Source organism: Gallus gallus, chromosome 1 (assembly GCF_016699485.2).
Source record: "Gallus gallus isolate bGalGal1 chromosome 1, bGalGal1.mat.broiler.GRCg7b, whole genome shotgun sequence".
NCBI classification, from domain to species: domain Eukaryota; kingdom Metazoa; phylum Chordata; class Aves; order Galliformes; family Phasianidae; genus Gallus; species Gallus gallus.
Window position 1 is genome coordinate 35,654,060 of NC_052532.1, and position 27,933 is coordinate 35,681,992.

The 27,933-nt window shown below is 43.0% G+C and overlaps 1 protein-coding gene across 6 annotated transcripts in view; it reads right to left on the minus strand.

Annotated features, from left to right (window-relative positions):
• Window positions 1-1,539: 1,539 nt before the first annotated feature.
• BEST3 (bestrophin 3) overlaps window positions 1,540-27,933 on the minus strand; it is a 34,009-nt gene continuing 7,615 nt past the window's right edge. Inside the window, exons 1-10 of one of the 6 annotated variants that reach the window (NM_001199669.3) lie at window positions 24,329-24,453; window positions 20,578-20,747; window positions 18,698-18,792; window positions 17,925-18,158; window positions 13,129-13,283; window positions 12,363-12,440; window positions 11,810-11,962; window positions 8,214-8,294; window positions 7,094-7,245; window positions 1,540-5,138 (exon numbers count right to left, since the gene is read on the minus strand). In NM_001199669.3, coding sequence (NP_001186598.1) covers window positions 4,229-5,138; window positions 7,094-7,245; window positions 8,214-8,294; window positions 11,810-11,962; window positions 12,363-12,440; window positions 13,129-13,283; window positions 17,925-18,158; window positions 18,698-18,792; window positions 20,578-20,729 — 2,010 coding nt within the window. In that variant the 5' untranslated portion in view covers window positions 20,730-20,747; window positions 24,329-24,453 and the 3' untranslated portion in view covers window positions 1,540-4,228. Of the gene's footprint in view, window positions 5,139-7,093; window positions 7,246-8,213; window positions 8,295-11,809; window positions 11,963-12,362; window positions 12,441-13,128; window positions 13,284-17,924; window positions 18,159-18,697; window positions 18,793-20,577; window positions 20,748-24,328; window positions 27,890-27,933 lie in introns of those variants that run through there. The other 5 variants (XM_046938251.1, NM_001397960.1, XM_046938255.1 and 2 more) reach the window with 5 other exon arrangements.

A 27,933-nucleotide genomic window follows, 5' to 3' on the forward strand; every position in this document is an offset into this window, starting at 1 on the left:
CATCTGAGTACGTCATGCTGCTCTGCAAGAGGGCAGGAAGGATGAAAATGCTGAACAGCATAAGACTGAGACCATCGCAGTTAGAAATGGGTGAAGCTAATCCCAGTCTGGTTTGTTTGTACCCTTTTTTATTCCTGTATGCCATTTCCATCTCATTTCCCCACTGACTTCATTTTCCTTGTTAGATTCTTGTTTCGGCAACCTTGTCTCCTTCCTGCCATGTACATTCTGTTGGGTTTGCTCCAACCAATCCATATGAAGAGGAGTTGGACTGATCCCTGAGTCACCACCACACTTTCTGACACTCTTCCTTGCAGACAGCTTACAGCTCTCTCAAACCTACTCTTTCCCTAGGTTTGTTCTCTTGACTTCTTACTTCTCCTCCTCAGGGTCTTGGTGTTCAGTGTCACTTGATTCTGACCTTTTGGGCGCAGGGTATCTATTTGCATTGCAAAAACCAGACTGCAGTCCACACAAGGGGAGTTGCTGAACTTTCTGCAGTTGATTGAGCCAAAGAAGATTTACCTAAATACCTACCAGAATATTTCTTTTGATTGTTAAAACTGCTGCCGCCTCTGTACATGTGAATAAAACTTAACCAAATGAAATATGCTTTGGACTCAATGCTGCCTTGGTTTTTGTTTCCTTGCAGTGGCTTCTGCCATGCCAGGGCCACCTGCTCTGAGGGGGTTGAGAGGGTCAGCAGCAATTAAATATACAGCTTACTTGGCAGCCTGGGGGAAAGAGTTAGGACATGCTTGTGCTGTTCTTCTCTCCCCAGACCTGAAATACTTGTGTGTCGAAAGCCTCCAGTGAGGGTGGTGAGAAAGGCCATGACTTGAAGGCCTCTATGTGAAGGATCAAATTCTCTCCATCAGGCCCAAATGGTGTGCTATCTTCCACCTCCTCTCACAGCTGGGCCTGATGTGAGGTGGGGCCAGGAGAGAGGCTACAGTGGTGGTATATATGGATAGTATTCACCTTTGGTGGTGTTGGAGCAGCCTCCGCACCAGGCATTGGGTACAGTCTCGGTAATGTGGATGGGCACCAGCTGAGTGGAGCCCATGGCCTGGGCACAGCTGTAGGGCAACTAGGAACCCATGAAGCTTTGGTGTCCTTGGGATAGAGACCGACAGCCATGAGGAGTTGTCTGGATGAGCTCTGCACGCAGGCAGCACAGTGTCTGCTGGGATCTTGGCAGGGTTACCATCGTGGGTCTGAGATGTAAGGCTTCAGCTGGAAGACTTGGTAAGTATTAACAGAGTGGGGTGGTTTCTGTGTAGGTATCTCAGAGGTGTTGATTTTGCCTTCAGATATGAAATATTTTCTCTCTCTGGTGTGTGTTTTTACAACTCTATATTTGCAACTACATTATGTTGGACTTTTGATACCACAGCTATCAGCCTACGGCAATAGCAACTCATCTGCCATTTGTTTCTTTTTGTGGGAAAGTTTAAACCATATGAAGTTAGCACTTATCTCATGCCTTCCTTGCCTTATCTCCTCCTTATGCATATCATTCTTAGAGAAGAATGGCCGTAAGAAAACTTCTTTATTTGGAAAACATTTTTTTTTTTGTCATCAACCAAAGAAAGCAAAGAAAGCATCTACGAAGAGGTATCAATCGTTTAGCAGCAGCCAGTATTTTTTGTTTTCCCTGTTGTGCAGTTGACTTACAGTTCAGGTACATTTCCATTATTTCCAAAATACGTATATCTTCCTTGAATGGGAAATTGTAGGAAACGTTAGAGATCTGCTGTCTATGACTGAGGATTTTAAAGGCAGTGGGATGTGTCTCTACAGCACGCTGACAGCTTGGCTCTGTGAATCCTAGCATGGAGCATAAATGCATCTTAGAAATAAGTGGAAAATCATAATGAGCATTCAGGGACTGTCCCTCTCTTTATTCTGATGCATCTCATCCTATTTGACATCACCTGATAGGGTCGGGGTGTATAAATATGTCAGAAAACCACGTTGCTCCCATCACTTCCTCAGTCTTTGTGAGCTCTGTAGGTTTACCTCTCTGTTCCAGGTAGACAACAAGTTGACTTGCGTGGTAGTCCACATCTCTGCCAGAAGTGTTTCTTGACAGTTCAATACAGTCAAGACATCTGTGTTTCTCAAAATGCCTTTATTCATGCAATAATTCTACATTCTCTATGCCAGTGAACATGAATTGTGAATTGTTGGGGTTGCTGAAATTGTCCGTTTACTATGCTAAGGCAAATAGCTTACCAGAAGAAGTGCTGAAGGGAGCACATCATCCCAAAAGAAAATTTAATATAAGTCAGAGTCTGAAGACGTTTGCAACAGTGAGATAGACTAAATGCGAGGAAGTTTTTCTGATAATTCATCCCAGCACTAGTTTCTTTGTGAGCTAATGAATGGAATATTATAACTAACTTGGAGCTGGCCTGCTACGTGTGAAATACTGTTTGTTTACTGCAGAATGGACCGTGGAACTTCAGAATTGTCAACCCTAACCTAACATCTTTCAGTATGTAATAGATACCTCTGTGGGACCTAACTGAAGCTTAACTACCCAGTGGCTACTGTATGGCCCCCCTTGCCCACCACTGAAGGAGCACTCTCACTGGGGCAGGAGTGCAGGCAGAGTGAGTGGAAGTGGCAGCAAAGTCATTGCTCACGAGATACACAGAAGTCTGGTGGATAGCATCAGTTTGTGCTCTCAGCAGTGGCCATGCTGAGAAGAAAATGATGGAAGATGAACAGAGCTGGACAGTGAGAATCTGGGAAGGCTTCTGCAGGCTGAGCTATGCTGAGACAGATCAGCTGGTGTCTGAGCTTTGGGGATGAACGTAGAATCATAAAATTGTTTGAGTTGAAAGGGACCCTTAAATGTCTGTTAGTTTGAAACCACTTCCCCTCACAACAGACCCTGCTGAAGAATCTGTCCTCTTTCTTCTTATACCTCCCTTTAGATACTGTAAGGCCGCTCTCAGGTCTTCCGGAACCTTCTCTTCTCCAGACTGAACAGCTCCAGCTCTCACAGCCTGTCCTTGTAGGAAAGGTGTTCCATCCCTTGGATCATTTTTGTGGCCCTCCTCTGGACACGCTCGAACAGGTCTGCATCTCTCCTGTACTGAGAACTCCACATCTGGACACAGTACCCCAGATGAGGTCTCACCAGTGCAGAGCAGACAGGCAAGATCACCTCCCTTGACCTGCTGGCCAGGCTGCTCCCACTCCCTGGTGAAAGTTGTGTGAAGGAAGATACTGAGGAGGCGTGGTGGGACTGGACTCTAAGTGTGTATCTGTGGGATTTTTATATTAAAAGCAGAGTTATTTCCAGTTTCTGGCTTAAATCTCCTTCCAGAGGGAAGAACAGTTCCTCAGCTCCTGGTCTGTTCTGACAGAGCTAGATGGTAGACCAGATTTTCTCCACAACTGCTTAAAATCCTTCCTATGCCTGTGCTGCCAGCTGCAGCTCCCCATGAGTGGAGACCTCAGGTCAGTTACCTCTGATGCTCTCCTTCTTGAGAGAGGGCCCTGGATAAGCTATATATGTGCTCTTAGGAGTACAGACAAAGACTCATACCTCCCATGCCTGGCTGATCAGAAGTTTTGCCTCTTCCATTTTTCTTAATGGAGTTATAATATGAAGTATTTCATTTTTATTTTCCAGTCTCTAGTGGCATACTTCAGTAGGAGCATAGCAGGCTCTTGCCCCCACAAGCCACAGTAAGGTGCCTGATTTATACAAGCATTCCTCTAAGTATTAGAATTTAGCGTGCTGAGGAGGGATTTGAGCCCAAAACTCCTCTTCCAGCTCCTTGACTAGAAACCAGAAGTGTTGGTTGTCTTACAAGGATGTTATACATTTAAATCTGAAGGCATTAGATTACATGGCAATATTCAAGCTGCATGTAAAGTGGAAAAAGACACCTCTGCTCTTCTTCACCTTAGTGTTTCCTGTAGGCAAGCCCGCACATCTCACTGCCATGTGCGCTGGCTGGTTTGTATCCATTTTTGAGGCTTTCAGTCCTCTCCATAAGGGTTTTCCTCACAGGGTCACAAATATGAAACCAGTGACCAAGTGGCTTGAAATATTGCAGTGCCTCATGTTTAGGTGCCTGAATTCTCTGTTGAATCTTGCTCAGGACTTGTCTGAGCATCATGTCTGCCTTTCTGGACCTTCCAACAAACATCTGTGAGAACCACTTTCAAGAAAAGACAGGAAGCTCAACCAGAATCAGAAGAACTGTTAAGGATTTCTTTTACTTTTTTCATTAGAAAATTCTACTATGGCTGTTTCTTTGGTATCCAGGTTATCCAATAGGTGGTGCATTTCAAATGTCTCTGGAGCAGCAGCAGAAGTAATGCTTTTTCCATCACTTACCATAGTCCTTGGTTGTGAAGATGTTGCAGCATCTGTTACAGGAGGTGCAGAGTCAGCACCGGGCACCATACTGGGACTATGGAAGCTTGGTAAGCTCCATCGCTGAAGGTTTCTCTCATGATCTGTTATGAGACCAGCTATGTTACTACTGTGGGCTTCCTGTTTGGGCTCCCTTATCATGCTAGGCAGTGACTGATGCATCTCAGTATCTGGGATGTGTGCAGTCACTTCTGGAGGGAATAAGGAAAGGTCCATAAGAGACATGTCTGCCTCGGTTAGGCTCCTTTGGAGCTTCTCTTCTGGCGTGACTTCGGCACTCTCTGCCTGCAGAGCTGGCTTGCTCAGCACATCAGGTGCTTTTTCCTCAGCTTTAGAGATGATGACCTCAGGAACTGGCTTGTTCGTCTCAGATGAGGTATCACTGTCATTGAGCAGTGCCTCATTCCTGGAGGTTTCACTTATAGGTCCTAGATCCCTGCTACTGTGAAATCTGCTACCTCGGTCAGCTCCTTCGTGTTTCTTCTTGAAGCTGGAGGTAGAATGTCTCCCCCTAGTATGCATTTCCTGCAGCCGCCTGATGTGTCCCTTTTCATCTGCGGGGAAGAACACCGAGTTCTCACTCGTCTGCCGGTTGTAGCGCCGGTGAGTGGGGGATGAGGGGCCCTCATGAACGCTGAGAAATCTCTTAACTCTTCTCAGCACTGAATGTTGTCTATGATGCTTCTCCTCTTCCCAGGGCCACTCTTCCCCATAGAGGAATTCAGTATCAGCCAGCCTGCCAAATAAAGTAGGTAAGTAGGTGTTACACATAGGAAATGTGCAGTATGCATGCACATATATCCTACTATCTTGCCAGGAAAACAGAAATGTTAGGAATCACAATGTGTCCCTCAGAAGGGCATGGAAGGGATGAACGAAGGGTGAGGATGCCAGAAAACAGCACCTTTTCCTTTGGACCAGCTGGGTCACTCAGGAAGCTCTCCATCTCCAGATGCCTCTTCTGAGGACCACAGTGGGATGGCACAGCTGGGCACCGGGCTCCATTTCATACTGGGGTCAGGAGCCAGGTAGCCAGGCTGCTATGCTGGACACTTGGCTGCAGCCCTTTGGGCATCTGCACGCAGCTGGCTTGAGCTTAGGGTGAGGGTAGGGGGAGAAGGATAGCCTGCTCAATGCTGTACATCTAGAGAGCCCTTCAGGCAAAAAATTGTAATAATGGAAAAGCTACTCCTGGAAGCAGAATGAGATGGTTTCTAAATAAATAAATAAACTTTAAAAAGTGTTAGAAAGACTCAGGTGGTCAAACCTCATTTAATTCCAAGGCACGACAGGGTGTCTGAAAGTCTCACCTGTAGCTGGTGCTCTTCCCCTTCCCAGCCTTGTGGTTAATGAGAACAGCTATTGCTTTGTCTGCCATACCATGCACTACACACTATTGTCTGGGTGCATCTCAGTAGACAAGTCAAACAAAGCTATTCAGCTTTCCTAAGAGCAAGAACTGCAAAAGGACGTGGGCCAAACCCGAGGCGAGGAGTGCAGGGAGGCAACACTGATACAGAAGGGCAGAGGGAATCTCAGTATGCATTTATGAGGATGTTGGCTTCTAATTAAAAATTGTTCTCACATTTAATAATATTTATTCTTTTTTTTTTCCCCTGGTAATTAGAGTAAAATAAATTATAGTCTATGGGTTTATCTTTTCTCTTGAGTAATTTACAGTTGTTTTTTTTTTTTCCCCAGAATGAAATAATTTCTGAAAAGGTTGAATATGAGAAAAGGAACCCGTACAAAGCACTGTTCCTTGTAGTAGAAGGCGAACAGCACTGGAAAAAATAGGAGAAATAAAAACAAGAAAACATCTGTTTGTTTTCCAAGGCCAAATGGATGATATTTACACACACTGACTTGTATTGTGCTAGAGCATGTCACAAGTGCTTAAACTCAACGCTTTATAAACTGACGGGCCCATCACTGCAGTCTAATATAGATCCCAACCACCCCGGGTGGTCCTATAGACTCTCAGTATTTCTTTACAACAAGGGTTATTGTGTATAACTAACTCTTCTTTACCCTTTCACAGATCCTGACCATTCCAGCTTCCTCACCTGGATTATTAGTCAATTAAAAGCCATACCCCATTTCAGATCACTTCCTGTTTATATTCTCAAAAATCTGGACTAATTTGAGCCATCATCTGCTACTTGAACAAAGGAATAGCTGTTTGGTGGTGTATGGAGAAGCCATAGTAAGAGGAAAATTATTAAGAAGTCTGTCACTGTCTTCAGGTGCTGTCTTGTACTCAGAGAACATCTGCGAGCACTCCCCCCAGGCATTCTCTAGTTATTAATTAGACAATATGTGCTGTGGATGCGCAATCTGTATGAGCACAGGGAATGCTGAAGACATCCTCCCATCAACACCAGCCTGCCCGTCCCCTCCCAGCAACACCCTTTCCAATCTTGACCTTCCCCACTCACAATAATATCCTATCCCTGAGCCCCATGTCTCTTTATCATATTCTCCCAATGGAAATGGTCTTAACTACGTGTTACAAAATGCAGTTCTTGAGGCAGCTGTCTGGATGAGTGCAAATAGGCAAGACTGGCCGCTGGGGACCAGTGAAGATCCTGCAGCAGTCACTGGTACCAGCTCACATCCCTCAGCTGTGGAGGTGGGGGCTGCAGCCGTGGCAATCTTGCTGGTGTCAGTAGGGACCATTGTGCCACTCACCCCATTTCAATCGTTGAGCCAAGGAATGAAGGAATGCAGTAATCGGCAGCTGCTTTTGTGTAGGGTGGCCGTGCAGAAGAATCGTTCCAGTAAATATCTCTCTCCATTCTTGGTAAGTTCATGTGCATCTCATCCACCGCCAGTAGTGAGACCTTAGATTTTTTGCATAAATCATGTCATATTCAATACATTACAGCATACAAAATAGCCTGCTTTGTGCTCCTCAGCTCAATGTTTTTTTTTTTTTTAGACACCCTTTAAACTACACTGTGTGCTCTGGGCATTGTGAAGAGATTCAGTATTACTAAAATGCAACCTCGATACCTTCCTACACCCATTAAAGTCTGAATTTTATTCCACCCTGAGTCTCGTGCTGTGAAGATATTTCTTTGGGACTGAAGTCCTTTCTTCACCAATGGTGTAGTTAAACGGACTTGTGATCCCAGTGTGCAATGGGTAGCCTGTCTAATGTGTTGTGTTCCTCTGAATGTTCCACTGGTTGAGAAGATTTTTGATAGACTTCTTCCACATTTTAACCCCTTAAGAATCAAATGTGACCATCCCAGTATGGGGCCTTGCAAGAAGTCTCATCAAAAGGGCTCTGCAACACCCTTGCACCGACAGCCTGAGGTAGCATTAAGTCAGAGACCACACTTCGGCCTCTAGTGAGGACACTGCCACAGGCCCCACTTATTGCCTCAGGGCTCTGCTTTGGGATCTTCTCTGAGATATTTTAAAAGGAAGATTAATATACAATATTGCAATTGTTAGACATTCAGATTAGCAAAGCTTGTTTTCATCTAAATGGGAGTAAATGGCTTTTGGATTTGTCAGGATTGACCCACATTACTTGTTTTTCCCGGCATAAGGTGAGCTTAGAGTTGGAGGTCAGCTGTTTGCATGTTAGTCAGGGAAGAAGCGATGCCAAATACCCAAACCAGGATGCATTAGCTTATGAAAATACAATCCAGGGATCATAGCTACAGGCACTCCTTCAGGGAAAGAGTGTGTTTTAATGACACTCATTGCCCTTAATTTGTACCTCGATGTAAGAAAGGGGATTAAATGTAATGACCATCTATGATAGCGCAAAGCTGGAAGTAGAAATAACAACAGCAACCTGTAAATTTCTATCGATGCACCAATTAGTTTCAAAATCATCATCATCTTCTCCAAATGGGTTAATGAGTTGTTCCGCGACCTGAGAGGAAAATGAGACAGTGAATAGAGGTTAACATGCAGTGTCAGGACTGCTGCCTCAGAGCAAATATGATCTGATTTTTCTCTCTCTCCCTGCCTGTCACTTGCAATCATAACATGAGCTTCAGCATGACGTTTGTGCCAGTCGAGTGGAGGAACATCTTGCTTTCTCTATGCATGCAGACCCTGGTGCCTCATTGGTGCTGTCAGTCATGATTGTTGGCCCTGGTCTTCAGGAACTGAGAAATGTCTGGGCCACTGTGACTGTCACATGAGATAATCATTACCTTCCCTCACTGCTTCTCAAGCTGACTTACATTAGTGATTTAGCAGTGGAAGGCCCTTTCATTGCATTATGGTCTATGATACTCCACTGGCCCACTCACTTAATATTTCTAGGCAACATAGCTGAAGTCTTCTGGAAGGAAGACAGCCCATCCCCCGCGTCCTGGACACCAGCCCCTGGCTGCTGCTGATTGACCTGAGGTCATGCTAACTGCACGTCTCTCATGGTTTGAGGAAAGTAGCCTACCAAAAGCCTTGGCTCCAGTGAAAGTCATTTGTCACGGTAGCAAACCAAGAGACAGTGTCTGAGTTTGTTCTTTAATTCAGCTTGGAGCTTTCTTCTTCTGTAAATGAAGTGATTAAAGCTGCAGGGGTAAAGACCAGTTTGTGGAGGACATGAATGCTCAGGGAGCTCAGGCAGCTCCATGGTGAGGTGCCTCAGGGGAAGGATACCTCTTGGACTGCCCCTTGCCTTGCCTACTCCCCACCTGCTATGGCCTAAATAAGTGGAAAAATAACTGGAGACTGCCCCAGGCCTCATGATCACCAAAACAAACAAACAAACAAACAAACAAACAAACAAAAACACTGTGGGGATGAAATCACTGCTGCTGAGGGAGAAGAAAAATCTGATATAGGAAAACTGGAAAAAGAAAAAAAAGAAAGAAAGAAAAAACAGCTGAGCTGTAGGATTCAGACTACTTATGTCTCAGTTCCTTGGTGAAATGATGTTAAATATCCTCCCCTTCTTTTTTCCCCTTCTTTTCATCTTTTTAAGCTAGTGATGCCATTGCTGATCCTGGAGACGGCCAGGGCCATGCGGGGCAAGTGGAGAGGTCCCAGGTTCAACATGGTGGTGGGCAAAATGACCACTATGGGCTGCTATGATCTAAATAACTTATAATAGTAAGGCTGTCACTCCCTGGCTATTTATTCGCATGTGCCTCATGTTTAAGGACCGCTCAACTGCACTGTTATGTAACCGCTTGCTGACTCTCCTTGGCTGGTGGTGGAAGGTGACGAATGAACTGCTGAGAAGACAAACTATGAGAACCCCACAGGAGGCAGGAGGAGTGAGAAGCAGAAGGGGAACACCTCTGCTCACGTCTGTTTGTGTACCCCGGGGCATTATGTTTCGGGTAACAGCTATGTGGCTGCTGAAATTGGAATACGGCAGAATGTAAATGGCATTGTGGGTTTCCACGGAAGGCACCGGATCAGCTCAGTGTTAACCCAGGAATTACTGCCCAAAGATCCACTGCAAAACCTCTCCCATGAGCTAGAAAAAAAAACAGTGAGCAGGGTTAGGACAGAGGACTTTTCCTGGCCACTGGCTTCTATTGTCTGGAAAGGAATGCAACGCTAGACAGCTAAGCCCTGTATTTGGATGGTCTGTCTATTGTAGCAATGAAACAAGGATTTAGCAGTGTCTCACGTGTTGGGAAACTTTGCCCCTGTATTGCAGGTATAACAAATCAGGCCTGAGGCCAAGGAATGAGCTCAGTTTTGCCATCATCTCTGAGGAATTGCCAAGTTACTGGAAGTCAATAGTGCTGGCCCTGTACACACACTGGCAGCCAAAGCCCAATGCTCTCAGCAGGAAACAGCTTTAACCTTCAGAGCAGAAAGACATGCACTCTGTGGCAGTCTGAGGGAACACTGCTGATTTTAAGTCTGGTTTTTAAAAGCTGCTTTTCCTCCTCTTCATTTTCTTATGCAGAAGATTTCTCAGTTATAATGATATTCCATATCTATTGCCTGCAGTTGGCTGGGAGCCTGTAACTGGAAAAGATGGATGTTGATGGAGAGGAAAGCGTCCCCCCATGGCTTCCTGACACATTGGGCAGGGTGGTCAGGAGGAGAAGCTTCCAGTTTTGTAACCCATTGGGACAACCTTGAAAGGCAGTGCTTAGAGACAAAGCCTCACATCTATAATTTCAAAGAAAATTGGTGCTGAAACCCACTTTAAAAAGATAGGAATTTAAGGCCTGCAGGTATCTCACTTGCTATTAAACATAAAACATCATTAAGCAGCCGGCAGAACCAAATGGAAATCAAAGAGGTATTTTATGAAGGGAAGAACTGATCCTACCACTTTCTCATGTGTATCGTTCTCCCCATCCATGGGCAGTGTGCTCCTCCTGCAGCAGGATCCTCTCCCTTCTCCCTTCCCCAGGCTTGCCCCTATACTGCATCCTCCTTCCCCCCCCCACAATTTCCTGTCACACAGGACTAGAGGAGCTTACCCTGCAGGCCTCTGAAGAGTGGACAGCTTTGCAATCACTCGCAAAACCCTTGCAGCCCAACAGCTTGGTATGCTGCATTTTTGTACCCTACCATTTTGAGATGGCTGTGGGAAAAGAGCTCTAAAAATGGGGGCATTAAAGGAAAGAGGGTCAATTTTGTACCATTTATATCCTAACAAAAGTGAACTCAAAATTTCTAGCTATGATTAATAATCCCAAGAGGAAACCTTTAAGTATGCAGGCCCTAATGTACAAATTTGCTTTTTACTCAAAACTTTTTTCAGTTAGTCCATCTTGATCCTCACTGCAAAGAGGGCCAGTGTGAGGTGTGTGACTTAATTACTCATCTATCAGATCAATAGCAATATGTTAACTAATCAGGCATCAATGGGCTGATGGGTAGCATCCAAGTCCTTCCATAATTCTTTTTAATGAACGCTTTTAAGCAGTGAGACCGTAGGCAATATTAACTATCACTGTTGGAGAGCCTTATGAAACTGGAGACCTTACATTGGCTGCATCGTATTAGTTAGCAGCAGACACTACAGGCGAGCTGTGATCATAAGACAAAAATTGTGATTTATTTCCTTTCATCCCATGCCAGGTCTCCCAAAGTATTTGCCCACCACATAGCCAAGTGGGAAAAAGATTTTTTTTCATTTTTCATCTGTTACTTTATAGTCCACAGGCAGGGACAAGATTTTGCTAGAGTAATGCTTTCTTGGGGAGTTGTTGTTGTGCTGCTCCAAATGAAACGGTATCTTTCAGGTTCCTGAAAACTCCTTACAGTAAGATCTTTTCGAGTGGAATGAAAAGTGTATTGGATAATTTTTCTTTATATCTACAGGACACTTTGGGCTGAATTTAGCTTTGATGTAACTCCCCAAAACCTTGGTGATTTAGTGTGCCACAGATCTGACATTGATACCTTCAGCAACTCACGTAGGGGGGGTTGCCCCACTGCCTTCCCAGAAAGCTAGCTTACCTTGAGCCATCCTGCATAGAAGAAGAACTGTAACAGCGTGAAGATTGGAACATAAAGATCTAAGTCATGTCCCTGATACCCTTGGTCAGTATCCAAAAACTGGCGGCCTATCAGGCAGGCAAAGAAAAAGGTATATACTGCAAGAGTAACAACCTGCAAAGAGAAAAACTTAATTGGAAACGTAGTAATACAGCCTTATGCATAAGGCATCACAAATCCAAAGGCCTCTGACTGCCTTTTGTAATATTATTTACAAAACTGGAACAAAATATTACAAATAAAGAGGATGCAAGAGTAATCACTGCCAGGAGGTACACCCAGGAAACAAAAACATCTTGGAGCTTCCTTGCTCTCCCAAATTATGCACAGATTTCAAAACATCTCCCTGTTGAAAATGACTTACATATTTAGCCAGATGCCGATGTTCCAGTAGGGCTCAACAAGCCTCAGACATCTTGGAGATGCCAATCCAGTCTATGGATGTTTGGCACAAACATCCCCTTTTATGGAAAATGTATTTCAAAGAAAACATATAAAAGAAACAATTCAGTACCTGTGTATAGACCAGAGGAATTCCAACCCAGTCATAGCCAAACAAAAGGCTACACCAAGATCTGAACTTATTCATTTCCTGAATGGAAAGAAAGAAAAAAAAGAGAAAAAAAGAAGAAACATATCCCAACAAACTAAAATGGTGTTAATCCTGAATGACAAACATTGAGTTATAGCCTATTTTTATACGTGCAAAAGGACAGGGAGATAAGATGGCGTCGTATAAATTCATAGAATAATAATACTCAGCAGCTCATTGTAATGTTTGAATATGCACTTAATTTATGGAGTTGGAATGCTTAACGTAGTATCTATTTCTTCACAAATGATCTTTTGTTTCTATCATATACAGCTTAGTGACATGAGAAAATGCGTTTTATTATCAAAACAATGTTGGGCCACTTAATAAAATATTTAGGGAGACTCTTTTCCCTGAAATTGACACTAAAATCTTCAAAATGCCAAATAACAATCTGATTTCTTTTTTTTCTACAGCAATGGGCCAAGTATGAATATACAGCGAGGCTTTTACTCACCAAATGGTTTTTTCAAGTAATTCTTTCTTAGTCATATAAGTACAATCCCAGTGAAATTCTGCTGTGTGTATTTGAGTGTACACTGGCACACCAGAAAAGTGTTATAGATTTTCTCTAAGATCATTTAGATGGCACTGGAGAGCTGAGTGCACTAAATCAAGTTATGTAGGTGAAAAGCTACTGCATAGCAATTTAACACTAGTTTGCTGTGGGTTTACTTTTTCAACTTACATTCATTAGTGTCTGCAGATCCACACTGTCTCGAATTCTACCCTCATTTCGTGCCTTCGATGCCAAATTGCCAAACCAGACAAAGGGAACCCAATATTTCAGATGGGGAGACTTAAGGTCATCAAATATTTTTCTTTCATGTCTTGTCATAAAACCTATTTATAAAACAACAACAAAAAGGAGCTGATTTATTCTACATTGACAGTGCAGCTTATGTTATATATAATTATGTTCATTTGATATTTGCATAGAACCATGCAAAACACCAATTATGATTCTAACTAGTAGCCTCCTTTTTTATTTATTTTCTCAGGATGGATCTTGATCGAAGCAATTGTTTTTGCCCTAATAACCTGAAAAGCAATCCCCATCAATCAATATATGTGACAATTTGCTGTGCTTCAGCTCTCCTCTGTGCCTGCTGAAATACTGTAGATATGTATAGCACTAAGTCTTGTACAGATTCACTAGATTGCTCTTTAGTTTTATATTCTACTTTCAGAAAAATAAGAAACTGGATAAAATCAGTCAATAAAGTGTCACTCCTTGGCAATAATGGCTTTTAGCAGGATGTCATCATCTGTTCTAAGGGCAGTCAGATGACCTTCTGGTTCTGATAATTTTTTTGATAAATCTGCAAGGTAGTGAGCAAGAAATGGAGCATACAAGCACATGTATGAAACAGAGCTCAGCTGAGAGCATGCCTTCTGCCAACGAAATGCTTCCCTTCCAGATTTGCTATTTTATTTGGGGCTATGCAGGGGCACGAGGGGAAGGAAATGGAGCCATGCAGAGAACTGCCACTGCTAGCAGTGCGCTGGGCCAGGCCCCGCTCTGGGCCTGCAGATTGAAGCTGTGTTCTGCCTGGCCGCCTGCCCGGCCTGGCGCTGGGAGGGCACCAGGCTTCCCGTGGACACAGCCTGGCCTTGTGAAGCCCCGCTTCCCTCTGTTGTAAGGAACTCCAAGGGCAGCCAGGGCTGTGTTTGACAAAATCTCCGCTGCCTGGGATTGGCATGGGAGCAGCCCGCTTTTTGGAGCAATGCCTCAATCCCTTCAGCTTTGTAGGTCAAAAAGCTTTGCTCCGCTCTGCTGTCCTCCTTCCACCCACACCTCTAAGAAAAACAACCTCAGAAATTTTATGAAGGGAATTTCACATTTTCTTTTGCCTAAATCTCAGATTTTCTGGGATTGGAGCAATCTTTAGGTCTGGGAAACCTAAATTTTTGCTCAGATGGATGCAAGACTTCCTTTGTTGTGTTGATATTAGCTCTGAAACAGTACAAAGTTACTAAGAAAGTAGCTGCAAAATAAAGGACTCATCCAACTAATTATAAGTTTGAACAAAAGTTTGAGCGCTGAGGATTTGATTTTGAATTGAGAATAGACATTAATTTTTCTAGACTCCAGCTATTAACTAAGAGTTGGCCTGCTCTTGCTAATGTTGCTAACGATACATTAAGCTGTGAAAAATAAATATATACAAACTCACACAGTTGTTTTTCTTGTATAAAAATGTGAATAAGGCAAGAACAGGTTTGTTAAATGAAGCAACCCTGATGAGACTGATGCTACTGCTGTACATTTGGAACTGCACAACACAGAAGATATGAAATACTTTAAGTACTGAGAAGGAATATAAGGACAGGACATGCTGCTGTTGAGCTAGAAGAAAAGCAGTTCAGCAGTAAGATATGGTACTTTTGCAGAATCCTCGAACTTCAGAGCAGAATAAGGTATAGCTTTTAAAGGTCCCTCCACAGTTTGCAGCCAGCTCTCATAATGAGTTGCACAGAAAAAATTGGGCAATCAATTTGTCTTGCTAGTTATGCCTGCTCTGACTCCTGAGTCAGAGTCACTCTTTTAGGCTGTCTTTGATTTTCATCTGGCCAACTTTCTCATTACAAGATGGGAAAGGATGTTTTTATCATGCAGGAATAGACAGACAGAATACAAAAAAATTGACAGTCTGGAGCATGAAATTCCCAGGAGAGGCTCTGGGAAGTCATTATCGAGGACACAGCCTGAGGGGGACATGAAGAATAGCAAAGCTCCAGGGATCAGTTCAGCTTTCCACTTAAATTGGGTACATTTTTGTTCAGAAAACCAAGACAAAGCACCATTATTTTCACAATAGTGTTCAAATTGCCATTATTTTTAAAGTTAAGGCATTCATGTTTATACTAATTAACCATTGTCTTTGATGAACATATATAATAGATAGTAGAAAATATGAAACATTAGAAAATATTACACATTTCTTTATTGCTGTTATTGCTGGCAAAAGTTACTGCAGTAAAACCAATATGCAGTACAGAGGCACTTGTAACTGCTTGGATAAAGAAACGCCTTCTATTCCATGAATGACAGGAGATTATATTAAAGCTCATTTATTAAAATTAAATGGTTTCTAAATACTTTCATCTAATGTTTATTTAAAAGTATTCAAAGAATTAACTGAGAAACTCTGAACAAAAATGTTGGTTTTGACAAGAACTGTAAGATGGGGGCAGTTCCAGAAAACTGGAAATATTTGGCAAATATTGTACCAAGATCTTGAGATCTCAAGATCATCTTGAGAAGGATGATCTAAGGAATGACAGGGAATTAAATGCTTGGGAAAAAATGTATTAAAATCTTGACAGGTGATACAACCAATAAAGAATGAAGAGACAGCAATGTGAATAGTGTCAATCAAAGTAATCTTATGGAAAAAATTATTAATGAGAACATAACCCTGTCTGGACAAATGCACCTGTGCTCTCCCTGAAGTGCTTCATGGAATGTTTGGGTCTCCCATCAAAGTGGTATGGACTGAGGCAAGACTGTTTCAAGATACCCATGTAAATAACTATAATATCTTTTGGTTAGAGGAAGAAGGATCTGGTTGGTGATCATCTCCCACATCTCCCCAGAGTGTGCTAGCAAAGGTTAAGTAGATAAGAGTTCTACTTTCTGTTTCTCTGTTATGTGAGAAGGACTAGGTAGGTGCTTCATTTCAGCGATAGGTCTGGGTCTGTGAATTTCAACCAGCAGTAGGCGTTCATGTCCCTGGGCTCATACCTCATGTTTCTCTTTGTAATTCCCTACTGCTTGTCTTGGGCTGCTCTCTGCCCAGCTGTTGACTCATTACTCACATTTTCCAAGATTCATACTCTTGATCATCCAACTTTGCTCTCTCACCTTGCATCTAACAGGATTTGTAAACTCATGACTGCTACGCATTGATGCTTGTGGTGCACGTGTCACAGTACTCAACGTCTCAATGTCAAGGATCTACATCAACCTACTGCCTACAGTTCCATAACAAATGTTAAAAAATGAAAAAGAGTTTAGAAAAGTGGTATGAGCAAGAGCTAGTTATGAAGACCATACCTTGTCAGGGAGAGACTAAAGAACATCAACCTTGTAAGTTTTCTCAAGTCTATATACACTCTGCTAATAAGTAGCTATTATAGGAAACGCTGATTTTATCTAATTGAAAAAAGAACAACCAAACCCATTTAAAAATCCGATGACTTCGAAGATGACTGTATACAAGTTCAGACTTGGAATGAAAGTTCACTTTTTGACAGTGAGTTCACAATTGTGAATGTCAGATCTGTTTATTCTTCATTGTACTCAGCTGAATTTTAAATCAGGGCTGCTCGGATTCCTAGAAGGTATTATAGTTCAGTCAGAAATTGCAATTTGAAAAGGAGATGGTGAATAAGCTTTTATGCCATGTGTTGCGGATGAGTCAGACTAGATTATCATAATACTGCTCTCAGATTTAAAACTACGAATTTAAGCAGTTCATTTGCTGAGAAGGGAAATGTGTAGCAGTGCTTATACCATGGTGGTTCTCAGTTTGAGAACAAAATGCAAAATCGGCACAAGTTGTTTCAGAGATGATTGCTCTGTAAGTATCAGATTCTGCCACTCATGTTCATATTAAATGTTGCAGCCTGTTATATAATGCCGTAGGGACTTAGGGAGAGGATAATTACAGAGTACTGTCTTAATCATTCAGTGCTAGTAGTAGCAATATCTACCCTCAAGTGTTCAATACCACATCAACAAAAATTCTGTGGCACAGTATGTATAAGAGTCTACACAGTCTGTACTGAAATCCACCAAGATGCCTATACTGTCAATATTTAGTTATGCTTTTTATACCAGAATGTTTTCCAACGTACAAGGGGAAAAAAAAAAAAAAAAAAAAAAAAAAAGAACTCTTGTTTTCCAGTCTACAATTTTGTCTCTTTTGGAACAGATTGTCTTTAGCAATAGGGAGGCAGAGCTGGATTAGCCTGTTGGAAATGTGGTAATTTTCCAGCGTGTGCTAGAAGCAGATTGCTGGGGAGAGTGACAGAAGCTTCCTTGACCTCTTGCAGGCTCAGGTAAACAATTTTGTTGAAAAGCAAAAGGAAAAGAACTTCAACTGAATTTTGAAAATGGGGTGAAAACACAAATGATTTCTTAGGGTAAGATGAATGCACTCTGCATTCTGCATTTTGCCTGGATTTCTTTTTTTTCAACACCCAGAGCCTCTTGCATATATTTGAATTTGTATATGTATATACACACTGCATAATTCAACTTGCTACAACTTTGCTTACTAATCGGTGCCAAAGGAATAATTTTAAGAAATGTAAGATTTTCAGTAAAAATATGACTTCTGCTATTTGGAGGAGATCACCAAATCTCTATAGAGAGAAAATGAAGCCTTGTTCAATACCTATAGCAAACAGCTCCCAACCCTGTGCCCCCACCCGTGTGGGAAAGTAAGAAATTCTTGGAGATGGATGCAGCAGTACCTGCACCCACCACGTGGTCCATCGTGGGAAACCTTTTGTACACGGCCGTGCTCACGGAGCGAAAGATCAGCAGAGAAGTTAAATTGACGTAACGCATTAGAGTCCTCCTGATCAAGCGGCCATATTCATCTCTTCCCTGGACACAGCTAGAGATCAAGAACATCAGTCGGTCTGGCCACGGCAAATTCACAAACTGGTTCCACCAGCGATTGACCACCAACGTGACATAGAAACCTGCGTGTGAGAAGGAAGAATGTTCAGTGCCTTTCAGTGCTTCGGTTTAGCTTACTTTGATTTAGACTGGGGAGTGCCATTCACATCACTAAGCTGCTCCGTGTACCAGGATAAATGCAGTAAGTCAAGTCAAAGACAGTATGCAATCAAAACTTGTTATTTAGTAGACACTGCAACTTTATGACCTGTTACAGCTGAGTATCTCATACAGTATTAACACAAACTTCCAGATTTTCTCTTCTGTAGTAAATGTTGAGTGTATTTAGTGCTTTGAAAGGTCAGGCACCATGTATCAATGTTAGTGGGCACTTTATATATTTATATATTTATACACATATACATGTATGAAAATACTTTTTGTTGGGATATTAAGAACTGAGCACAGATGTTGATGTGACAAAAGCAACTTGACTTTAAGGAGACCTTCTTTAAACTCCCATATGACCCTCATCTCTGCAATGCTTCCATGCACCGGCATTAACAAGATGCCTGAACAGAGACAGTGTTGGAGAATAATTTCACATGTAACCAGTACTTACCAAGCACAAAAGTTACTGGGATTTGTTCAGCGTATTTGTCACAGTAAATTGATAATTTTTCAAAGAACCGTTTTTGGCTTCCTGTAAGAAAAAACCTGCAGCAAAAATAAAATGTATATGTCCTTTTGTAGTATTCTGGCTCTAGCTACAGAGTGCAAATACATACAAGAGAGCAAGCTTGGCTAATGTCTCCAGGCAGATTCTTAAAGTGCTGAACACTTGTAGATGTAATAAAGAAACTGGAGGGGAAGACAGTAGTATTCTCTTGTCTTTGTAGTTTCCTAATTCGACTAGCACTACTAATTAGAATCAATGCACACTGAGAACTAGCATGCTATCCCATTTAGGCCAATGATGACAGTAAGAGGTGAGTCAGCAAGCAGAGCTCGCTCTCCTGTTTTACAGAGAGCTGCTTAACAAAAATGCTCAGGTCTACTTGAATTATGAAAGGTTACCAATCTCTACTGGCTGTTATTTGAAAATGCCACATAGTTGCAGCAGTTTTTGCTCTTACTCCCACAAAATTTTGCTTATCCACCAAAAGAAAAATGCAACAGTGCCTATCTCATAGTGGGGAAAAGATTCACCACCTAGTAGAAAATGAGTGGAACCCAGCAGCTTTTTCTCATGGCAAGAGTTATCTAATGAAATAAAAAATATGAGCCATTATTTTATTTGGATATTTGAGTATTACAGCTACTCTCTGGATTCACATGGCAAATATTTAATGGATTTTCTTATGGTTTTGTAGTAAATTCTAAAGCGCATATGAAATGCTTTCCATGCCATTTTTACTATGGCTTTTAATTGCTTAACTTTTCGGTGAAACTAGTTAGTTTAATAAGTGTCAGACTTCAGTGGTGTTTTTTTAAAATGCATTAATACTGTAATTTTCATTCTGAATGCACAGGAATAGTCCACTGAATGTGTTGCTAAGTTGTTGATTAAACATAGACAAACAGATGCTAATTTTCTTTTGTTATCCATAAAAAGAAAACATTGCGATCTAATTACAGATCGAGGTAAGAGCTGAATCATGATTTTGATACTAATGTTAGTGCACTTCATCAGTTAAAGGCTCACTGCACTAACTGATGCATTGCTGCTGCTTAACTCACACCTCGGTAGAATAAGGAGCTGTTCCTCTGGTGCTGTGCTGCATACAGGCAATAATCACAGCCGCGTTCCATGCAGTCTTGCAAGATTAGGTCCCTAAAAATAAAGCTTGGCATTCTCTTCTAGCTTGAAGGAAAACCTCACAATTCCTGAGAAAATACTACATATAACTTTTGCCTCAAATTATTCCTTTCTGTGTCATCAGTGAAATTACCTCTGAGTGGCTGTAGAACTACAGCAAGCAGAATGAAAGGCCTATTCTCATCACTCAGAGCAGAGAGGCACGCTTGTTGTCAGAACAGTAATGGCCACATAGACATCATGGGCTAGCTATGGGCATTTGTTTGTCTTAACAAAATTCAGGCTAACTTATTTAGCTTAACTTCAGCAGAAGAATTGTTCAACACAGGCAAAGGACTGAGCTCATTCAAATCATGGAATCATAGAGTCATAGAATCACAGAATTACCAATGTTGGAAAAGACCTCCATGATCATCCAGTCCAACCATCTGCCTATCACCAGTATTTCCCCGCTAAACCATGTTCCTCAGTACAACATCTAAACGTTTCAAATATGATAGACTGTATTTTATTTACACTCCACATGCTTCCTATGGAACAGTAAATGTGGAAATGAGAGGACATTACAAATGTCCAAAGAAAAGACAACTTTGTAGTACCCCCCACCCCAAACTCAGCCTAACGCTATGAAGTGTGAAACTTCAGTACAACATTTAATGAGATGTGAATTGGAAAGAGTGTACCTGTATAATACACTTATCGCTGTGTAAAGGGTAGCAAAAACAATAAATTCTCTGTACAGCAATTTGTAGATGCTGCCTTTCCACTTTAGGAGTAATCTGTGAAATCCAAAGAAAGTGGCATTTGCTACTTTGCTGGAATAAGTGACTGTCATCGTCTTGGCAGGCTGAGCCTAGAAACAGTAGAAGAGAAGCAGGAAACCAACAACATTTTAGACAGCATATCCTAACCTGAATGCAGCCATGTATAGATAGATACACAGATACACACGCACATACACGCTTATAATGCTAGATGTATACAGATATACATGCTGTGTTTCTGTACATAAAAAGAGAGAAGTGTGGAGGTGTTGCAGTTTTGTGCCTCACTGAGACCTGCAGGTCGATGGAGCACTACACTTGGGGACGGCCCCAGCCAACAGCCAGAGGCACGGCCAGTTCCAAACCTTGGGTGGCAGCAGCGGTGCCAGAAAGGATGCATCACACCTCCAAAGCCTTTGTGTACTCCCAGTTTGCTCCAGTCTGGTGCAAGCAAAGAAAAAGTAAATTTGCTTGAAATTTTTCCAGCGCTCCAGCAACAGAAGCAAAGCTAAATTGCATAAGTGCTCCTTCCTCCCCAGCCAGTATTTTTAGCTGGCTTTGGTAATTATGGTCATCGAGAAGCAAATGAGATCTGGAGGCAGCCTCTTTCATTAACAGTTACGACAGCAGCTGCGGGTGGCTGGGGAGCCCTGTTGTTTTGCTCCTTGGCAGCCAGGCACGTTCACCACTCCGCTTCAGCATTGCACGGCCATGCAAAGAGCCACGAGGTCGCTCAGGTCCATAGCATGCAACGCAGCCTAATTAAAGCAGTGCCAAAAACGTACAGGTAAATATTATGCTCTGGTTTTCATTCTTGCTTACTGAGCGTAGGGATGCTACAGCAGCTTTCATGTGCTTACAGAAAACTCCAAATATGGATGACAGCAGTTTTGTACAGCACTCAAGAAAGGGAGCAAACAAGACAAGCGCAAAGCCTCAAGGTAGTTATCGTGTAGACACTCGCCTAAATGTGGTTCTTGGCTGTATTTTCGTGGTGCCGGTGTAGGTCATTAACTCTCAGAACAAAATATGAACCCACAGTTAATTGATGGCTAGAATGGCTAGATAGTATTTAATGCAGTTTGGCTACATCTCCTATGCAGAGCATAAAAACAGGCCATTAAAATTCAGCTGTAAAAGTGCCACTTTTTCTTTTACTTATCGGGGAATCAGCAGAGAAAAGACACCATAAGCCTCCTATTACTGACAGACTGTCTGTTCCCATGTGCCGAATGTCTGCTTGAGTTTGCCAGCCTGGGCTCTGAGATTTTTGTTTTTTCGGTGGTTTTTTTTTTTTGAGTTGCATAGCTTTTATTCCCCAGCATCCAAATGATAGCTTCTCTGCTTCTAGGACTTGGCACATCCCTTTCAATTTCACTGTTATTGTCATTGAACTCCAGAAAGTTCATCTCGGGAGCCAAGCTGACTGCCTGGCAAGCAGCAAGCAGCCCTTCTGCTGGGAAGCCTGTGGTCAGGATGCAACATTTAAGAAAATGGAAGTAGAGATCTCCATTCTTCAGCAGAAACAGGGCTTTATAGGCATGGAGAGACATCTGTGGCTAAGTTATAGGGTGGGAATAGGGTAGAAAAACATTGTCAGTGCACACGGAGTGTCCTGAGATAGCCATAGGAGAATTCTGCCCTTGCCTGTGAATGACAAACTGCGTGTTCAAACAGTATAGCGAAGCATCCTTCTCCCCACTAATATACAGCTCATAATGGAACTGTATAGAGGCACAGATATTGACAAGATATCTGATAATGTGGTGACTTATAGCTGGGCTGGTACCCTTGCAGGGTGCAGGGAACAGAAGTAGAAATCAGACAAATGCAGTCTGAAGCAAAACATAAATTCTTGACTGGGGAGGCAATCAAACACTGGAACCACTCTCCTCTCGTGTTGAGGTCTCCAGGAAATTTTCTGTTCATTCTCCTCTGTCATGGACCATGGAGGGAAAAGTACTGCAGCTGTGCAGGAAGACAGTGATTCACATCAAACCCACAGCTGTTTCTGCCTATAGGGTTCAGAAACCACCGTCACCGCCACTCCCTTGAACTGGGTACAGGGCTGTGTTTCTTCCCCCATCTCCCTCCCCATCACTGAGATCTGTGTATGTAGTGTGTCCCCCTTGGCTTTCCTCTGAAGCATCAGTGGCTGCACGGTGCCAAAAATTGGCACTAGTTAGCTGGACAAATGGGATTCACCTCCTCTGAGGACCTGCAGCAGTTCCTACCTAGAAATGCCTACGGGGTGGATTTTGGCTACAGCTGCAGAGCTGTAGTGGTAACGGGATTCCAGATTAAATATTTTCCCCTACATTAAACTGGGAGAGGTGATTTTTCTGCAATTCCAAAGGCTACATTTCACTTAATCAGATTCCTGCCACCTCTCCTAGCATTTTGTTTGAAGCCCTTGGCTGTGAGCCGAAAATCTTCACGTGAGTTTAGGAGGTGCTGGATTCCTGCAAATTTTTATTTAAGCCTCTGGAATGGGGCAAGTAGAAGTGGGACTCTTACAGAAGTTTCAGGCTGAAGTGCCTTTGTTTTCTTTCCTTTCCTGACCTGGGACACTCTGCATTTTAAGTTCCTGCTAAGCAAATGCTTTACTGAACATTTCTCATTGGGTTCATACAGGGGATTCAGGGTGAAATGTAATGTCCTAAAATATACATTAGGTCATGTTAGGTGATTGAAGATCGCTTTGGACTATAGGAAGCCATGACAGACAGCAACATGACTGTCTGGTTAGATCTCACAACACGGCAAATACAGATTTAAGTCTACCCTTGTGTTTTTCCTCCATGAACAGCCACCCTCACTGGGGCACAGCACACCCACGTTTATGTGGCAAGTTCTTGTGTGAATCTTGCAACCATGGCTGACTCCTGCCTGGTGGTCCCAACTCATGGGGCATGGGCAGCATTTGCCTGAGAGTCCTTCCAGCATTACTCATGATAACAGGAAATTAAAAAGCTAAAGCCGAGGCTGACAGGAAGAGCAAACGATCCTGATGCCTCCAGCACATTCCTGCCTATCTTGGCTGGGGCACAGAGGGACAGAGCTCCGGATCAGACACCACAGTAACTGCTGCTATGGACTTTTCTATCAATCGCATTGCCCCGCCATCATCAGCAGATACAGGGCCAGGCTTTCTGCTGGTTGGGCTTTGAGGGTTTTGATGACATGACACAAGTTATACACCTTTTGTGCCAGCAGATGCATTGGCTCACATCTGTGACATTGCTTTTCCTTTGGCTCAGGAAACTTTCTCCAGCCTGGACTGAAATGTGAGTTATAAAGCATTTCACCTTTGCTAAGATCACCAGACGCCCTTAGACATAAGTGCCTAAAAATAAAAGATTTTTTTCTCTACTGATACTGAAACCAAATGTAAATGGCTTTTTTGCCTGGCTGAGAATTTCAGGATGCATTAGTGTTCAGAGAGAAGCCACAGTAAAAAATAACAGCAATCAGCGTTCCCTAACTGACCATTAAAGGGACATTACAGAACATATAAATAAACAGTGCCTCTGCACAGACCTACCCCTTGTCATTGTGTTATCTGATATATGAGTGTATGCTATATTAGAGAAAACAAGCAAGAGAGAGAGAGAGAGAGATTCGCGCTAACCAAATAGAAAAGCACGCCGAGCACACTGTGCCCACTGACCTGCTGTGTGGATCTGGCAATCCAGGCACGAAGGCAAATCCTCCTTCCTGACCCTTCCTCCTGTTCCGATGTCCCACACGGAGATCCCCTTGGGCTGCTGTCGTCCCGTGCTCTTCCCGTAACCTGGAGCAGGAGATTGCTTCCACCCAGTCCCGGGAAGAGAGGACTGACAAGCACAGGGGTTAAAATGACTTTCCACTTCTGGAAGGCTGTTTTTGCCAAGTCCTCTGTCCTGTCAGTTACACGGGGAACAAACGCAAGCAGCAGCGGCAGCGGCAGCTGCTGATCTTGCTCTTTTCTAGTCTATAATTATAACGCCGGTTGCCGTCGGAAGGACCCCTTTCATTTGGATGCAGAGTCTTGCCATGGCTTGGCTGGCACCTCCCGTTCTCTTCCTTTTACTTCCTGTCCCAAAGTGGGACAGACAAGGAGCATTTTTCACCGTGACCTTTAAAGATTTGCCTCGTTGTACCTAGCCCTGAGGAGACACGTTAGGGAATGGCAGGGACTGCACCTAAACAGGAAAACTGGACAACTTGGGCAAATTTGGGACAAACCGGGGGATGTGCCATGGCTGCTCCTGGATCACCCCTTGGGGCACATTGCTGTTCTCTTGCTGATCTGCTGCCCGGAATTGGGAAATCAGAACTGCAGGGCACGCTGCAGAAATCACCCATTCCTCAGAACAGGCGTAGTTGCTGTCATATGAAGTCCTATCGGGCTCAGTGAACCTGTTCACAACAGCCTTTGTGTGGCTGGAGGGGACTTCTTCCCCCCTTCCCCTTTGCAGAATGAGATGAACTCCCTCTTTAATGACTCGTGGCATTAAGAGGCAGCTGTAAAAAGTGACAGACTTGAAAGCCCAAGAGATGTCATAAAATGTTGACATAAATCTCTATGGAGAAAGGAATAATGTGACTATGAAATAAATAAAAAAAAGTCACAGGGGGACAGAATAAGCAAGATTTATAGACTTAATACATTTTATGATGAAAGATCCTTCCCCCCGCCTCAGCCCCATTAGAAGGCACAAAACTACCCAAGAGCACTTATTTAATTAAAACTCTCTCTGAATGCAAATGAGCCGCTGTCATTGTTTGCCTTTCTTCTCATTGGCAGTTGCAGGAGGAAGGCACTTTGATGTCAGAGCGGGTGAGACATGAGACTGGGGCATGTGTGCTTCAGGCAGTGGCCTGCAGTGAAAGATGACAAATCATTTTAGCATTTGGTGACTTGGCATAAGGAAACATGCTGCCCGATCCTATTACAGCAACCGCCCTCTGCCAGAAAGCTCCTAACGACGGGGATCTTCTAAGGTTGCTATTAAGATAATTACTTGGACTTAAAACATGGTGGTTGTTTTTTTTTTTTTTACTGGGCATAAAATTTTGGTAGCCTCTGCCCCCCTCATTTGGCACTGGTGAGGCCACACCTCAAGTACTGTGTTCAGTTTTAGGCCTCTCACTACAGCAAAGACATCGAGGCCCTGGAGGGTGTCCAGAGAAGATCAGTGAAGCTGGTGAGGAGTCCGGAGCACAGGTCTTACGGGAGCAGCTGAGGGAACTGGGATTGTTCAGTCTGCAGAAGAGGAGGCTCGGGAGGTTGTATAGCAAGGTGGGAGTCTGCCTCTTTTCCCGGGTAAATAGCAATAAGACAAGGTGTAATGGCCTCAAGTTACACCAGGGGAGGTTCAGGTTGGATATGAGGAAAAATTTCTTTGCAGAAAGAGTGGTGAGGCATTGGCACAGGCTGCCCAATGTGGTGACTCCCAGGTGGTGGAGTCACTGTCCCTGGAGGTGTTCAGGAAAAGGGCAGATGTGGCACTGAGGGATATGGTCTAGAGAGGTTGCATGCATGGGTTGGTGGTTGGACTAGATGACCTTAATGGTCTTTCCAGCCTTAATGATTCTATGATTACATATGATTCCCTCTGTACAGTAAATGCCAGCACCACCATGTCAGGCCACAGATGCTGTGTTTTCTCCAGACAGCTTTTCACTTTTCGGAGCTGTTTTTCGGAAGACATAAAATTTAGGGCACCTTTGTTTTCAGAGGCAGAAATTAACTGTGTATATCCTCTGCAACTGTTTTTGTAGGAAATTCTCTTTGTCACTAAGGTGCCCCTGGGTTCTCAGTGGGTTTTCATCGAAGACAGGCCATGTTCTCACCTCTCCAGTCCCTACTCCCCAAGAGAAACAGGTTTTCTTAGCACAGAGCCCTGTTAGCAGGCTGCTGAGCAGTTCTTTGCACACCCTGATCTGGTGGGGCAGATCCCAACCCGATGAGGATGTTCCTGGCCCAGGTTGCCTAGGACCTGGAGGGGTTGCTTCAATCAGCCTGAATGTAGTTGAAGGTGAGAAGGGAAGAGTGCTGCATAGGGCTACCCCGGCAGAACCCCTGGTTAATGAACTCACTGCCTACTCTTGCCACTGCCAGCATCTATGATAGCACGAATGAGTGGGGACTTACACTTCAGTTCAGCTCTTCTGTTTATCGTTATTGTGTGCTCAGATAGGTAGGCTGAAAACTAACTAACTGGCTAGCAGGCTGCTGATGCATACAACATAACAGGGGGAATAAATAAATATGTATATTTGGAGGAAGAAAAGAAAGGAAAAGTCTTCTGTAAGGATTTGTATTTTTATTGTCCCCGCTCTGCTGTGTAGCTGCTTCTGCCATAGGATGCGTGGGTGTTCATCATCATATACAAGATCTCTAAATGCAACTGAGTGCACTGTAACAAATGAAGAAGTTTTATAGCAAGCTCTTAACATCTCATCATAATGAGTAAGGACCTGCAAATTACTGCTAGAGTTCCAGTGATCTTTACACTTGAAAACACTAATTGTTTCACCTTTGTAGTTAAGGAATGATTTTTGCAAATCGTGCATACCTTTTAAAACTGATATGGAGTCTTATTACGGATCATTAATCCAAATGAAGATATCTTCAGGACATGATTAGTGTGTAATACTTTATTTCAGATACTCACACCTTTTCTATTTTTAACAGGTGTCATATGCCAGGTAGCATGAAGAAGTTCTCTTTGAATACAGCTTGTTTCTAAAAGATTATAAAAAAACTGTTGGATTTGTGAAGAGTGCGAAACAGTATTTCCCATTTGCAATGAATGGTCTGATTTTATCACTTCTTGTGCTTTTTGAGATCTTTCTTGATGGGCATCATTTGCATCATTCCCAAATATGAGCAAAAGACGTCCTTTGGCCTTAAAAGCGTACATAGAAGACAAAAAATTGAGAGGTCTCATCTGCAGTAACAATTGTCAGAAGCTCCTCTAAATGCGCAGCTCCACTAACAGTCACTACTGATGATATATTCTACTTTCATGTTCTCTTGACGTGTTTTGGTGCAGGGACAAAAACACTTTTGCACTGTGTAATTAGACAGGTTTCTGCTGATACCATCAGTGGGTATTTAACAAGAGCAGAGAAGCAGACGGTAAAAATCTATCATATACAAATTATTTCATTTCTTTGTGCTTTCTTCTCCTCTTCTTCTCCATTGCTTTCCTTTCGGTTTTCCTTCTAGATGGGGAGATTTCTGGAAGGAAGACCAATTCATGTCGTGTGTTAGTGAATCTTCAA